At 39.0% G+C, this 17,244-nt stretch overlaps 1 protein-coding gene across 1 annotated transcript; it reads left to right on the forward strand.

Annotated features, from left to right (window-relative positions):
• Positions 1–340: 340 nt before the first annotated feature.
• LOC308700601 (uncharacterized protein) lies at positions 341–17,244 on the forward strand. Its single transcript, XM_081382282.1, has 3 exons — positions 341–378; positions 8,690–9,040; positions 15,616–17,244. The coding sequence occupies exons 2-3, from the start codon at positions 8,983–8,985 to the stop codon at positions 16,626–16,628; spliced, it is 1,071 nt and encodes a 356-aa protein (XP_081238408.1). The 5' UTR covers positions 341–378; positions 8,690–8,982; the 3' UTR covers positions 16,629–17,244.

Raw genomic sequence — 17,244 nt, forward strand, 5'->3', positions numbered from 1 at the left:
ATGCCACTGCAGTTGACGCATATCGCAGTATTAAGGCTAACGATTAATCGAATAATTGATCGTTAATTTAAACGACGATCGATCATGGGAATTTGTGAAAATTGACATCCCTATACTAGTCAAAACTCATTTGAGGATATCGGGAAATATTTTCCAGTGGAAGAATATGACTAGTCATAATCACATTGTATTCCTATTACAAGGAGTCAAAATTGGAATTAATATATCTGGAATTTGAATTTTGCCATGGGGTAAATTTAATGCTAGAACGGCTTGCCATAGGCGCGTCTCCGATCATCTACAGTTGCCGGCCGATGACGTCACCGCTCGCTCGTGCCGTCTCTTCCTTTAATGAGTTTCAGCGTCGAGTCTTCTGAGGTGAGGAGAGCAGTTCACAGTATTTCTCATATTTAAACAAACAATACCAGTCACACACACTTTATACAGTTTGATTAAGCGGCAGGCTCATTTCTGTATTGTTTTCATCGGTCTCAGCGATACTTGTGCGTCTTTTCTGGCGTCTTCCTTCTGAAATAAACATTTAGTGCAGCAGCAGCGAGCATGAGGAGAATATGTTGAGTTCATTCAGACCTGAGCGAGTTTGTGTTCGTTTGTGTGATTGTTTCGTCAAGTCAAAAGTCAAAGTTTGAGATCTGTGAGGGAATTAATGTGAATCGATCTAAGTGTTATACTGGAACAGAGACTGCTAAATAGGCTAACTTACTTTACCACGCGAGACTAAAGCAATGCTAATAGTGTTTACTCTTGTCGAACAGTAGTGCTTGTGGTGCTCTTTATTTGTAAAAGTTTTATGATCATTTTCAGTTTCTGCGCATATAAAATGTTATTATTTTAATGATCTACTTTATAGGGACTTATGTAACCTATATCATAAGATCAAACTTAATGTGGACATATTATGCTGCTGTAATTATTTCTCTGTAGTGGTTGATGAAGATGAGTGTCATTAGAGATTGTTTTTGTGTTATTGATGTTTTATCCATGTCATATTGTGAGAAATTACAATATTTTCTTTCAGTAAGGCAGTTTTAGAGGCTTTTGTCATGTATCCTGACTCAAATAATGTGTTTCTAACAGCAAACACTCAGAATAAAGTGAGATGATCTGCTGATGATCCTGAATGGCTTGTTGAATGAGTGTTGATAGTCTGAGGCTCATCAATATTAACAGATCTGCTGAAAACACTCTTTATTTCATGACAATAGTTCCTGTTTTCACCTCATTTATTATGCTGATGTCTTCAGATCTCCTGTAAATTGACACTTAAAGCTCATTTCATTGGTGTCAGCAGACTGGGGGTATTTGTTGCATACCTGTAAACTTGTCGCTTTTCGGCGACAATCGCCGTTTTCTTGGTCATTTGGGTCATTTACGTGAATCGCATAGAACCGGAGAGTTTTTGTTTTGGGAGAGAGAGAGGGGGGGGGGGTTATTTGAAATAACGAAAATTTCGTTATTTCAAATGTAGGCGCGTTGCGCGTGGTGAGCGCGCTCATAATCCGCCGGCGCGACCACAATATTGCCCAACATCAAATGGCAAACGTAATGCAAGCGGAACGAAACTGCGTGCTATTGTGTGGTTGACGGGTCGTTTATCAGTTTGAACCCGTGCAGCGCGAGCCGATCGTGATCAAGCGACACTGTTACTAAACATCGCTAATAAGAGATCCAGTAAAGAAAGCATTTGAATTCGTCACAGAAGTAATAACATCGCTGCGAGATCTAGTGAGAAACATTCACATTTCTCTGTTATTAACGGATCAAACAGCTCTGACGTGGAAACCGGGAAGAAACATTGTGCTATGAATGAACTAGGGTAAACGTACCTATTAAGCTCACCAAAATCTACATTGAGACATTTTTAGTGCACAAGATATTGGTTTTAGTACAAGAAGTTATTTTAAAATAAAATATTAATCTCTCACACTATAATATTTCATTTTATTTTAAATGACAAAAGTATTTCAATTAAGATGTACATCATTAAATATAAAAAGTCTGGCTGTGCTTAATGGGTACGTTTTGTACCCTTTAAGCACACCCCTGTTCCCAATAAGCTCACAACAAGTTTTATTAAAAATTCTTATTTATTTTAAACAACCTTTTTAAGGAATAATTGAAAAAAGTTTTATTTGAAGGTACAGAGTCAATCACAAAAAAACAGAACACTAAAATCAAGCAACAAGGCATTCAATTTGATCAGGTAGCCTATCCTATTCATAGTGATGTGTCATTCAAACTCATTGCAACATCTAGACTAGTCCACGTTCAGCTATGTAACCCATATTGAAAAATCAAATAACAAAACAAACCAATGTGCTCCTTAAAGGGATACTCCACTTTTTTTGGAAATAGGCTCATTTTACAACTCCCCCAGAGTTAAACAGTTGAGTTTTACAGTTTTCAAATCCATTCAGCCGATCTCCGGGTCTGGCGGTACCACTTTTAGCATAACCGGACAAGACCATTAGCATCTCTCTCAAAAAAATGACCAAAGAGTTTCGATATTTTTCCTATTTAAAACTCGACTCTTCTGTAGTTACATCGTGTAATAAGACCGACGGAAAATGTAAAGTTTAAATTTTCTAGGCTGATATGGCTAGGAACTATACTCTCAAAATCGCACCTTTTCATTTTCCGTCCATCTTAGTACACGATGTAACTACAGAAGAGTCAAGTTTTAAATAGATCATTTTTTTGAGAGAGATGCTAATGGTCTTGTCCGGTTCAATTCATTATGCTAAGCTATGCTAAAAGTGGTACCGCCAAACTCAACTGTTTATCTCTGGGGGAGTTGTAAAATGAGCTTATTTCCAAAAAAAAGTGGAGTATCCCTTTAACTCTCTGGGTCAGAGCTTTCCTGTCTACTCCAAACTTCTTGGACAGATACGACAGGTTTCTGATGGCTCCTTTGTATGACATGCCTCTTTCATCTTTGGGCATACACTATAGTTTCGTCTAGCTTTTGTCATCTTAAGACTGTGAAAATAAGTTTATTAATCATTTTTTTGAAGATTAACATAGTGACAACCATCAGTTAATATTTAAATTCTGATTATTAAGTATTTACATAGACGTTTAATGTGGGTGAGCTTAAAGGGAGCACACACTGTGCTTAATTGGAGCAAAAACATTTTTTAATTAATAAATATTAAATTGAAATTTAAAGGAAAATATTTAGCTAAATTAATAATCTAGGTAATGTATTAAGTTTATACCAATTTTAATATGAACAACTATTATAGACAATATCTATGAAATTATGCTTTTTCTAATTGATGTCACACTGAAGCTGTGTGATTGTCATAGTAGTGCACCCTTTAAGCTCACCTAACAATAATATGAATTCTTTAAAAATTACAGCAGTTTAAAACCAAAGACTATCAATAAAATGTAAAATTATAATATTATGGATTTAAAAGTACAAGCCATTAATTCCTGTGAAGTAATATATTAATGTAGCACACAATCTTATACAGCTAGTAAGCTAGCTATGTTCGTAGCATCTGGGCTATGTTGCTAAAACTATCTTTTAGATCTAACTGTAATTATTTCCCACATCCAGGTTCCAGGTTATAATATTCAAAAGTCTAAACATTAATCTCTTAATTTTGCAATAAGATGATGTACTTCTTCAAAATAAAGGCTTAAACATATAAAAAATGCACATTTGAGGGGCTCCTCTTCTGGTTAAAGTTTTCAGACAGCTTTGAAAATAGCCGCCAGACAGTGTGAACACATGGACACACATATCTCAGTGTGCAATGGTCTGATTGGTTTAAAATTACAGGAGGTATATAGTAACAAACACATCAATTGGTTAATACATCAAATAGGATAATACATTGCTGTTTCTTTTTATAATCTGAGCTCCAAGATGGTAGTGTGCTTAATGGGTACTTGAGCTTAATAGGTACGTTTACCCTATCCAGTGTCCACAGATCTGCAACATTCACCATGGATTTAATGTAGTAACACTCACTGCAACCATAAGCTTAGCAGGAACAGTAAGTCAAGTCAAGTCAAGTCAAGTTTATTTATATAGCGCTTTTCACAACATAGATTGTATCAAAGCAGCTTCACAGTAATAAATTAAAACAATACATCAATGTTTGTTTCTAGTGGAACGTCCACGTTTGGTAATGCTGATCAATAGTAGGCCTGTCACGATAACAAATTTTGCTGGACGATAAATTGTCCAAGAAATTATCGCGATAAACGATAATATTGTCGTTCTGAGACCATTTTCATTTAATATAATTATAATGGCATAATAATGCAGGTACACCTTTTCAACGATCTATAAACTTTTATTTCTAAAGAATATTAAACATTGAAAACGGAAAACATTTTAAATATCCCAAAAAAATGAACAAAACAACCAAAAACAATGAAAGCAATGGACTCTTAAGCGGGTCGCACACCGGACGCGCAGCTCAGCGCCGCGCCGCGCCACGTCTAGGACAACTGTCACCTGAAAATCCGATAACATCAGCAATTTTCTGATTTCTGTAAATAAATATAAAACTAAATGTATATTGCAGCACAGGATTAAGTCAATATACATTAACTACGATTTGAGACACATAAATGTAAATTTTATATAAAACTATGTAAATGGCGCTCTGTGGCGCGGCAGGATTTTGAACACGGTCCTGAGCCGTTGTTGGGCGTCGCCGGTGTGTGTACTCTCATAGAGAATAATGTGTTCGAATTTAAAAGACGTGGCGCTGCGCGTCCGGTGTGCGACCCGCTTTAGTGTCTTTTAACAAAATAAATGTCTGTTAATAAATAAAATGGATGTAAACAAAATTGCACTTCAAAAAATATTAAACATTAGGCTTTAGACATTAGGCTTAAATAGTGATACATTCCATAACAGGCAAAACTGACAGTTAGGACCTTTGTAAACAAATAAAAAAAAGCCTCAAGCCATATCGCACAATTTTGCACTGTTACTCCTGTTACTTTGTCCTCCTGTTACTTTGTCAAGTGATTGTGTACTGTCGGGAAGACGGAGACGCACTTTATTGCGTGTGTATGCTACGCACTGAAAATACTTGGTTAGGATTAGGGGTGAGGAGTGCGTGCGTATTACTCGCCATAAAGAGCGTATCATATGCATGCAAAAACAATTTTTGGCGTATAAATGGCACGAAAAATAACATTCGTGGTATAGATACGCATTTTCATGTGATCGGGCTCGCTGTCGCAACTCACAACTAGCGTCTTCTCTCTCCCGGCAGTAGCCGCAAACAGTCCCGCCGGCGCTTTCCCACAGAAAGACCATGTGACTGACAAGCGCCGCGGCGCCGCCTCCCCACACAGAGACCATGCAACTGACAACAAGAGGGTTCACTCCTCCTATACGCTAAAGAACCGAGCGAGAGTGGTCATCCAGTCTCTTTGGTAGAGAGAGAGAGAGAGAGACGAGGAAAACAAACAAGCATGCAAATGGAATTATCGCGGCCGGAAAAATTATCGAGCTCATTTTTTTTTATCGTGCGATTAATCGAATTATCGACTATCGCGACAGGCCTAATCAATAGTATCGTTGATTGATTAATTAAATTAAATATCCTACATTATAGCCTACATTATAGTAGGCTATAATGCCTTCAAGTAACATTACGTCGGTTTTATTTTGACATTATGAATACTGCTGCCCTCAAATGTTAATCTGAAAAACGTCTGAGTGCTGCCCTCTTAAGGTTGAACGGTGGCTACTGCAGTGGAATTTTCCTATTGGATGTTGCGGTGGCAGGTGACGTAAGCAGGTTCCAGCTCACCACGGCCTTGGTATGAGCTTACCACGCCCTTGGTATGAGCTAGCGTAGATTTATCTGTGGGCAGGAGGGTACATAGATAGGTGTAGTGTTGCTGGTTGCAAAAGCACTGCATAGCTTTCCAGCAGACTTGGAAATTAGACGCCAGTGTTTGCATGCACTTGGCCTGGAAGACCTGGAAGTGTGAATAGGGCTGGGTTTCGATTCAAATTTCAAGAATCGATTCGATTCCGATTCTCAAGATCTTGAATCGATTATCATTATTCGATTCGATTCGATCCGATCTGATCCGATCTTTGAGATTTAGATAAGTGTTTTTGAAAAAAGCATTTTTTTCCAGCTGTTACCTGAATTACAGGACTATAGTTTTGCAACATATTGATACTATTATTATAGACATTCAACTGCAAATTAATGGTGTATTGATGGTTGTAAAGAACAATCCCCCTTCCAGAGTGTTGATACAACTGCTTTCACAAACTTGCACTGGTGTAGACGACAGAGGACGCAGAGGCATTTAAAAAATACAGGCTACTGGGTTACTAAACAATCTTTGTCAAAGAATACACTTGTTTGTTCACAGTTTTAACGTTCATGTTTCCATTTGTTTAATTTCAAGATCTGAGGTGAATTATATTCATTGTTGCTTTTACAGCTACAAAGCTGAAGCACTAAATCATATTCAAAGTCACATTACACGCTTTTAACATTAAATAAAGCACATAAACAGTACCTGAGATTATCATCGCCACACTTTGTGTTTGATGTTCCAGCGCGACGTCGCAGAAAAATAGAAACCGTTTCTAAATTAGAAATGTTGCGTGTCGCCGTCGCGGCCGGTTAAGACAAAAACTCTGATTAACATGGAAAAGATACCTTTTATCGCGTGTCGCGGCGCGTGTAGTTAGGACACGGGGAAACTGTTACAGGGGAATGCAAAAGGAAAGAAAAGAATCATGAGCAAAAGAATGCAGTGACTGTAAATAGCTCTTGCCATGTATATTCTTGTTATCATGGGGTGGTGATGGCGCAGTGGATAAGACACGTGCCTTTGGTGTGAGAGACCCGGGTTCGAAGACACCAATGTGTCCCTGAGCAAGACACTTAACCCCTAGTTGCTCCAGAGGCGTGCGACCTCTGACATGTATAGCAATTGTAAGTCGCTTTGGATAAAAAGCGTCAGCTAAATGAATAAATGTAAATGTAAATGTATAACATGTCACTCGTTACGTTATTCTCATGTCAAATAAAACATGAAAGAAAACTGATAGCTCATTGAGTCAACCTGACGGATAAGCTTTATTTGTAGGGCAATCTTATGATTTGAAATGATAACGTTACTGACCACCATGTTCGTTGTTTTAATGTCCTTCCACCTCGCGCGCATGCGTGAATTCAATGACGCGGCAAGTTAAAGTTCATGGGGGAAATGTAGGTCTATTATTAAATCGATCCTCTGAGTTACGGATCGGTCTTTAGAAATTAATATGAAAATCGATTCAGAATTGATGAATCGATTTTTTCAACACAGCCCTAAGTGTGAAACCTGCATTTTACTCGGGATTGCTTCTCCAACACAATAGAGGTGGAAATGGGCTTCTCCACACAGCTCGCGCTGAAAAGCGACGTAGTGCCAAACGCTGCTCCTCCTGCATGGACTCCACCACCGCAGCGGCGTCTTGATGTGAGTGATCATATGTATTTTAATCACAATTTATGGTTAGGCTAAAGTTAATCCTTTGGGGTCGACAAAAGCGCCAGCGCATTTTGCTGGATTTTTTCACATAGCGGCAAAATATGAATATCCCTACAGAGAGCGCGCAATTGGCACTCTCTGATTACTTCCGGTTTCTGGACTGGCTGCAGTAACAAGTCTCTGTCCATGCGGGGCCGCTCGCAGGCGAGTGCAGATTGAATGGAGGTCTATGGCGCTATATCCATCAAAATCCACTTTTCTCAGGATATAATTTTTTGTCTAGTAATTTGAATGTTGTATTCGAAAGGAGATGCAAAGAAATTACACATTGCTGGGTGTTAGATTTTTTAGAGTCACTTATTTGCTTTAAAAAGTCTTTCAAAATGTCAATGACGTCAGAATGCTGACGTCATTAGCAGAATGCTAGCGTGTTATGGGCAACAACAACTCAACCTGTAAGAAATTGTAAAGAAATAAGTACTCGTTCATTCAACTTTCGACCTATAACCCATGTTGAACTTGCAAAGCCTACAATAAAATCTGAGATTTCTCAATGGCAATAGGGTGAAAGAGACTAATTTAGCCGTATAGCCCCATTGACTCCCATTCAGTCTGAACTCGCCCGCGATCACCTCCAGTGGAATTCTAATGGAACTGCAACCAAGATCTATACAATGGGGCTTATAGGAAGTGCCAAGGCTCTCCGTAGACGGGCTCTGAGAAAACTCATCAGATGCATGTACTTTACGTCATTTTGCGACCCTGTGAGTTACTCTCCATTTTAGAGAGTCTGACAGCAGCTGTCAATTAATCCGTCACTGCGGATCTCAGATGCACCCCACCCCCCCCGCTCACGGGTCATCCCCTCTACCTCCGCTGGGGTCTGCCCACTTTTCTAGCATTTTTCAAATATTAAACACCTTTTTTACTCATAGGAGTTTGCAGGTCTGTTGTTGGCTACAATATGTACCTTGAATTTCTGTGTTTATGATTTTTACTGTTTTTCTTAACATTTATTTATATTAGGAATAATTTAAATTATTTATAATCTTTTCTTTATTTCTAGATACCTGTATTTTAATCAAGAAGCAGAAGAATGTCAATAGGATGAATAGATATAAAGACATTGCTTAGAAGTGTCATTTATTAAAAAAATAATAAACTAGGTAATTGATATTTTTGGCAGATCAGCTCCTCCCACGCTGGAATACATCATCAATTAAGCTCCTGCGACTGCAATTAAATCATCAGTGAAGCTCCTCCCACGCTGGAATACATCATCAGTGAAGCTCCTCCCTCTGTAATTTATCATCAGTGAAGCTCCTCCCACAGTAATTCATCATCAGTGAAGCTCCTCCCACAGTAATTCAGCAATAAATGCTGTAAATTCCCATCAGCTACAAGTGAAGACGAGCATCAGAGCATCAGGAAGAGCTGAAATCTGCAAAGACTGAGTTTATTAAAGAGGACAGTGACAACATGAGTGATCCAGAACCCTGCAGAATGAAACGCACTGAAGATCCTGAAGAACAAAGAGGTTGGTGTTTATTCTTCATTCATTCATGATGCTGAAGATCATTCATGTTAGAAACATTCAAGCACTTCATCACATTTAGATAAACAGTTCAACTATGAAACGGTACAGAATGTTCTGGGTTTTCTTCAACAAATGGTCAGTAAAGGGAGGTTTGAGACATTTTTATATTGATTGTCAACATCAGATCAAGCTAAATACTATTTTAACTGTTATTTTACATTTATTTTATATCTGGTTCCCAATTTGCAATAACGTTACCAGAAGTTCAGTCATTTTCAACATAGTTTACACTTTTTTTTTTTTTTTTTAGGGATAGTCAGTAAACACCAAATTACTGATAAAGTTGTATTTGTCAAATATCATACAAGTTATTCATAGTTATAGAGATTCTTCTTACAGTAACCTTGGTAACAGGCTTGATGAATACAGTCAATGCTACAGTTTGTGTAAAAACTGAGTCAATGGATTGAGATTATTTTCTTGTCTTCCCATCATGCAGTAAAAAGAGCCCTGATGATGTCACTTCCTGAGTGTCACAGTTTTAAGAAATTCCATGTTTTTAAAAGGAGGAAAATCATGTCAGGAGTAACAGGGTTGAGTGAAACATGTAGGACAAAGATAAAGAGGATACAATAGTTAACTTGAGGGTTTTTTCCTGGCTCAAAATGAGGCACAGTTGGCAAAATCCTAATATTGTTATTTATGGAAGTAAAATAATGGCAAATGTTTTTGAAATAAAAAAAGCCTGTTGAATAACACTACTTGGAAAAAAATATGCATTGCATTAACCATGCTTGCATTTTAATGCATTGTATTTTTAGGGCTTGCATTTTTATGGGCTGAAATTCAACATGCTTGTATATTTAAGCTGTGAATATTTCAATTCAAAACATTTCAAACACATTTTCATTAATAAAAATTCAATAATCCATATTCACCTTTCATTTTTCACTTCCAAAATAGTCAAACTGTTTAAAAATACAACCTATAATGTTAAATTTTTCGCTTTACAAATTCAGTGGTTCAAATTCGACAGTAAATTCAACATTGACATTCATGAACTGCAGGAAAAGCAGTAGATTACCGAGCAAACTCTCCATCTGCTGTTAGTCGACCTCACCAACAGGTCGTGCAAGTGCGTGTTATTGACATACTGTCTATGGTTGTTGACGAAGATCAACAGTTAGAGCAAGGCATTCATAAAAGTGATTTATAGAAATGTGTGTATTTGTGATTATTATGAAGGCGGTTTTTATGTTTAATTCAGTGTCTTCACGGTCCCTGCGTAGCCTACATGCATCTTTCTCTACGGTGAACGAGATTATAATGTTATTCCCCTGATGCTGATGTACGGAACAAATGTTACATTTGAGGTAGACATATATCTCTCTTCTGAATTTGAGGTAGACATATATTTCTCTTCTGAATTAAATATAAAAACCCCTCATAATAATCACAAGTTACACTTACATTTCTATAAATCAGTGTTATGAGTGAATGGCTTGCTCAAACTATCAATCGCCACTTACTTTAAATGAAATAAAACAGAATCATCCTCACGGTGATTCTTCGGTGATTCTCTAGTTATTTTTTATTGTTGGGAGCCGGAGGCGGCACGGTATTTGACGGAGGCGGCCGCCTCATAATTCTCTATGCAGTAAAACACTGAACTTCAATCTAGTTAAAGCCGTGGCCACTCTACACTTTGAGCTTGTGAAGTGTCTACAGACGCTGCAACGTTTGTGAAATGACGTCACATTCCGCTGCAGCTTTTTTAATAACATAAATTTAACGTATAACATATCATAAAAAATACTAAATTTAAAAATGAACAATCCACTCGACTTGAATGTTAAACGCTTGTGTTACTTCTCACAGGATTATTCAGTTGAGCTTGTGTTTCTGGTGTCCCACTTTCACATGCGCATGAATGGAAGTCATTGCAAGGAAAACGTTTTAGTAAAATAAATATCAATCTCAAAGTTGGTGTCAAAAATGGCAGTATTGTATATTTTAATTAGCCTGGGTGCCAGCCCGAACCCCGCCCACAACATTTTTTGTTGGGAATTTCGGTCTGGACTCGATCCGTTGAGGAGTAATTATGCTCGGCTCCTAAAAGGCAGAGCCAATCAAATGGCCAGGGCGGGCTTTAATCGATGATGGACAGATGATCTGCGGGTACGTAATCACCCATGTCACCAAAGAGCGCTTGGGTTGAATTGGTTTTCAACAAAGATGACTGCAGCAGGAGAAGTGAGATGTTTAGATTCCGCTATTAGATTCTGTTATAAAAGAAATCAACAGCACATTCATTTTAAAAGACGAACAGAGAACCGCAATCAAGGCATTTGTCGATCGGAAAGATGTGTTTGCCGTCCTTCCTACGGGATTCGGCAAAAGTTTAATTTATCAGCTGACTCCGATGGTCGCTAAGAAGATGGGACGCAATGAAAACCCTGTGGTCATTGTGGTTTCTCCTTTGGTCACACTCATGGAGTGCTTTATTATTACTTTACTCATTACTTTACTACTTCTTCCTGTGTGTGTGCAGTTGAGCTCTGTTGACAACTATGCGTCGCTCAACATACGTCACTTACTGCGTTGCTCTGATTGGTTGTAGGTCTATCCAATTGAGTGCAGAGTTTTTTGCTTTCCTGGTTTAGTTACATTTACATTTTACATTTATTCATTTAGCAGACGCTTTTTTCCAAAGCGACTTACAAATGAGAACAATAGAAGCAGTTAAACTAACGACAACAAAATGCAAGTGCTATGACCCTTCTCAGTTTAAACTAATGCAGTTTTTTTTATTTATATATATATATATATATATATATATATATATATATATATATATATATATATATATATATATAACAGAATAGAATAGAGTAGTAGAGAGAGAAAGTGTTAGTATTACTGGATCAAGTGCTGTCGAAAAAGAAGCATCTTCAGCCGTTTCTTAAAGTGGTTATGGACTCAGCCACTCTGGTTGAGTTAGGCAGATCATTCCACCAGCAGGGAACAGTCATGGTAAAGGTCCGAGAAAGAGATTTTGTGCCTCTTTGAGATGGCACCACAAGACGCCGTTCACTTGCAGAGCGCAAGTTCCTGGATGGCACATAAGTCTGAAGTAAAGTGTTAAAGTAAAAGGGAGCAGAACCAGTGGTTGTTCTGTAGGCAAACGTCAGTGACTTGAATTTGATGCGAGCGGCAACTGGCAACCAGTGCAATTTTGTGAGGAGAGGAGTGACGTGTGCCCTTTTCGGCTCGTTAAAGACCACTCTAGTTGCGGCGTTCTGGATCAGTTGCAGAGGTTTGACTGTGCAAGCTGAAAGACCAGCCAGGAGAGCGTTACAATAGTCAAGTCTGGATAAAACAAGCGCTTGGACAAGGAGTTGAGTAGCATGATCTGATAGGTAGGGCCTGATCCTCCTAATGTTGTACAAGGCAAATCTACATGACCGGGCAGATCTAGCAATGTGGTCTGTGAAGTTCAATTGATCATCAATTACCACACCAAGGTTCCTAGCTGACCTAGAGGGAGCTATGGTTGACGAGTCTGGCTGAATGGTGAAGTTGTGGTGAAGTGTTGGGTTGGCCGGGACCACGAGTAGCTCTGTCTTCGCAAGGTTTAGTTGAAGGTGGTGGTCCTTCATCCAGCCAGAAATGTCTGTCAGGCAGGCTGAGATGCGAGCAGCAACCATTGGATCGTCAGGCTGGAATGAGAGGTAGAGTTGTGTGTCATCAGCGTTGCAGTGATAGGAAAAGCCATGTTTCTGAATCACAGATCCTAGTGATGTCATGTAGATGGAGAAGAGAAGCGGTCCCAGCACTGAGCCCTGAGGCACTCCAGTAGCTAGATGTTGTGTCTTAGACACCTCACCCCTTCATGATACCCTAAAGGACCTGCCTGAGAGGTAAGACTTGAACCATTGGAGTGCAGTTCCCAAGATGCCCTTCATCTTTAGGATTGACAGGAGGATCTGATGGTTAACTGTGTCAAAGGCAGCAGACAGATCCAGCAGGATGAGAACTGAGGATTTGGAAGCTGCTCTTGCCAGTCTCAGAGCTTCAATTACTGAGAGCAGGGCAGTCTCAGTTGAGTGTCCGCTTTTGAAACCAGATTGATTGTTGTCCAAGAGGTTGTTCTGTGTAAGGAAGGAAGAGATCTGGTTGAAAACAACTCGTTCAAGTGTTTTCGCGACGAATGGAAGGAGAGATACCGGTCTGTAATTCTCCAGATGTGCTGGAGTGGGTTTCTTAAACAGTGGGGTTACACGAGCCTGCTTAAATGCTGTGGGAAAGGTACCAGTGTGAAGAGAGGTGTTTATGATGTGTGAGTGTGGGTACAACCGAGGATGAAATGGCTTGAAGTAGGTTAGTGGGAATAGGATCAAGCGGACAGGTGGTAGGGCGACTGGAAAGGAGGAGATTGGAGACTTCTGCCTCTGAGAGTAGAGAGAAGGAGGGTAGAGAGTGTGTGCTAGCTGGAAAAGTGTGTGTGTCAGTTTGTGGATTGGTAAATTGGCCGCTGATGGATGTTGTTTTTTTTTTATAAAGAATGTAGCAAAATCATTAGCTTTTAGTGTTGATGGAGGAGGGTTGAGAAGAGAATGTTTTGAAAAGCATGCGAGAGTCTGAAGAATTGTTAATTTTGTTGTGATAGTAAGTCATTTTAGCAGTAAAGATATTATCAGAGAAGGAAGAGAGAAGGGACTGATAAAGACCAAGGTCAGTAAGAAATTTCGATTTGCGCCACTTCCTCTCTGCACCCCTGAGTTTCGAACGATGTTCACGGAGAACATCAGATAACCAGGGGTTATGTGGGTGTTAGGTTAGGTGGATGTTGAAGTCTCCAAGAACTATGAGAGGAGTACCATCCTCCGGGAAGGATGAGAGTAGCACGTCAAGCTCTTCCAAGAAACTTCCGAGCTGCCCTGGGGGACGATATACAACTACAAAATGGATTTTAATAGGGCTAGTGATAGTAATTGAATGTGATTCAAATGAGCTGTTGTCACATAGAGGTGGTAAATGATCAAATTTCCAATCGTCTGAGATGAGCAGACCAGTCGCACAGGTAGAGTCGTTGGTCTTTACACTCTTCGGTCTTCACACGATTAGGGCTTCACACAAGGGCTGCCGCGGTGCACTAACCTATTTTATACATGCCTAATACCTCTTTATTGAATACAGCAGGCCCCGCCCTCCTGTTTAGTCAAGCAAAACTAAACCAGTTACGACGCACAAACAACGTCACACGGGCGCTTTTACCAGAGTAAAAACACAGTAAACAAAACAAACTTCCTAGCAACACAGAGCCGCGCTAAAATCTACAGGGAAAAGTAAACACTCAAAGACTGATGTTAATCTCCAACGATATTAATTAAGTGATATTAATCTCCAACGTTGGACAGACTGATGATCTCTCCTGTTAAGACACAAATCAAATCAAATCAAAGCCCTATGGAGCAGTTTCAGACTCACATTCTTCCTAGAATATGAGTATGACGAAGTCAGGCTATATTTTAATGTTAATATCATGTTAGATAATTATGTCATTGATTAAATATATTTAATAGTTCTTGCTAAAGAAACAAGGGATTTGTGCCTATAATGTTTTAATGCAGTGGTTCTCAAACTTTTAACACCAAGTACCACCTCAGAAAATATTTGGCTCTCCAAGTACCACCATAATGACCAATATGAAAATACAGTAGCGTAGTAGGCGCAACTATTCAGCTACGGTTATGCACAGCTCAAAACTGAGGCAGCTTAATTTCAAATAAGAATATTTATTATTGTCAGCCACTTTAAACATTGTAAAAACACAGTTTGAACATTAACACTGCACTGTCCTGCTTACATACAGGTAAATAAAAAACTTAAATAATGATTCAATTCAAATGTATTGCACCTAAAAGTAAAATAAAAACTGTAGCCTACTGTACTTAAAACATTAAGTAAATAAAAGTGCTGTACTTAATTTAAAAAAAACACAGGCTGTGTATTGATATTTAACCTTTTTAAACGTACATTTAAAATATTCTGGCTTACTGAGTTTTTCAAGGCGATCATTATTCAGAACTGATCAATAATTGTGATATTTGACAGCGCCTGAGTGGCGCGCGTCCGTCTCTGGCTCAGCGCTGGCCAACTGCGAAAGCACATTTGAATTTAGCAGTTGATCACGTGATGCACTGGCCGTTCTACTCACACCGGTGTAATCGTATCGCACGCTCCAGGGACCAGCCAAGAATAGACAGGATAAGATCACACCGGTTTGATCTTGCGTGCGAAATTCAGTGATTCCTCTGTGTACCGTACCACACTTTGAGAACCACTATTTTAAAGATAATAATTGAAGATAAATGTACCTGATTCATGGAAAGTTTCAAGGACATATAATCAATTTATAAAAAGGCATCAAATTATCATAATATTTTATAGCAGTTGTCTACTTTCTACTATTACATCAGGGCTCACTTTCATGTCCTTTCACTTTATATTCCTCTCTTTGAATTATTTTGATGTACTGAAAATGACATTAATAATTTTTACTTTCCTGTCAGACCTGATGGAAGAGAGCGAGGAGAGTGAAGAACTGAGTGAAGTGGAGGAGGAACATCATGTCAAACTTGGAGAAAAACCTTTGAGTCGCTCAAAGACTAAACAGACATTTTTAAAGAAAAGACGAGCCAAGAAATCTACAACCTGCACTCAGTGTGGGACGAGACTCACATGCAAACATAGTCTTGAGCGTCACATGATGATCCACACCGGAGAGAAGCCGTTCACATGTGATCAATGTGGAAAAAGTTTCCCATACAAACAAAGTCTTGAGATTCACATGAGGATCCACACCGGAGAGAAGCCGTTCTCATGTGATCAGTGTGGCAAAACATTTATTAGGGCATCAGTCCTGAAGAGACACCTGATGGTTCATACGAAGGAGAAGCCGCATTCATGTTCTGTGTGTGGAAAGAGTTTTTCACAGTGGAACACTTTACATGCACATGAGAAAACTCACACTGGTGTGAGAGAGTACATGTGCTTTGAGTGTGAGAAGACTTTTACTACAGCGGACGGTTTAAAACGACACCAGAGAATTCACACTGGAGAAAAACCTTACATGTGTTCACACTGTGACAAGAGATTCAATCAGTCTTCATCTCTGAAAAAGCATGAGAGGATCCACACTGAAGAAAAACCTTACAAGTGTTCACACTGTGACAAGAGATTCAGTCGGTCATCAAATCTGAAAACACATGAGAGGATCCACACTGGAGAAAAACCTTACAAGTGTTCACTCTGTGACAAGAGATTCAGTCAGTCATCATATCTGAAAACACATGAGAGGATCCACAGCAGACAGAAGCTGAACACGTGTGATCAGTGTGGGAAGAGTTTCTCTTTTAAAAGTCACCTGAAGCGACACATGAAGATCCATGCAGTGGAGAAACCACTTGCAGTATTTTATTTGACCAAACTCTCCAGCTGTGTTCCTGCAACTCTAATACCTGTAACCTCTAATACCTGTAACCCCTCTAATACCTGTAACCCCTCTAATACCTGTAACCTCTAATCATGGTGAATGTTGCTGATTTGTGGACTGAAAGCCTTCTATAAGTGTTTCTCTTGTTTCCACGTCAGCGCTGTTTGATCTGATATCTATGGGTTAGGGTTAGTTGAATTGGAATGTTTCTCACTGGAACTCGCAGCGATGATGATATTAATTCTAAAGCGAATTCCAGTCTGGATCTCCTAGTAACAGTGCTGTGTGATCGAGATCGGCCCGCGACTGACAAGTTTGGGGCGCTGCGCTGTCTATGATTGGTCCGAAATAATAAACGGTCTAATAAACGGAAGCATAAATGAGTAGCACATTTTCATTCCACTTCATTCCACAATACCGCTTTCACTTTTTTTTTTTGCATTCGCTGCTCAGCAACGGTATGGTCGCACCAGCACGACCTAAATAAATATTTTGTTCGCACCGGCAGGAAAAATGCAACCAATTGGTCACAATCTGGAGTCCTGCTGGGTTTGTTTTTTGTTTTTTCAACAAATGGTCAGTAGAGGAAGGTTTGAGAATTTTATATTGATTGTCAACATCAGATCAAGCTAAATACTATTGTAACTTTTGTTTTACATAATCAGTAAACACCAAGTTACTAATAAAGTTGTATTTGTCAAATATC

Source organism: Scardinius erythrophthalmus (genome assembly GCF_964197995.2).
Source record: "Scardinius erythrophthalmus genome assembly, chromosome: 1".
NCBI lineage: Eukaryota > Metazoa > Chordata > Actinopteri > Cypriniformes > Leuciscidae > Scardinius > Scardinius erythrophthalmus.

Coding starts and splice junctions, on each gene's coding strand:
- LOC308700601 (XM_081382282.1), top strand. CDS start 8,983: ATGAGTGATCCAGAACCCTGCAGAATGAAACGCACTGAAGATCCTGAA. Junction 9,041..15,615: donor AGATCCTGAAGAACAAAGAG/GTTGGTGTTTAT, acceptor CTTTCCTGTCAG/ACCTGATGGAAGAGAGCGAG.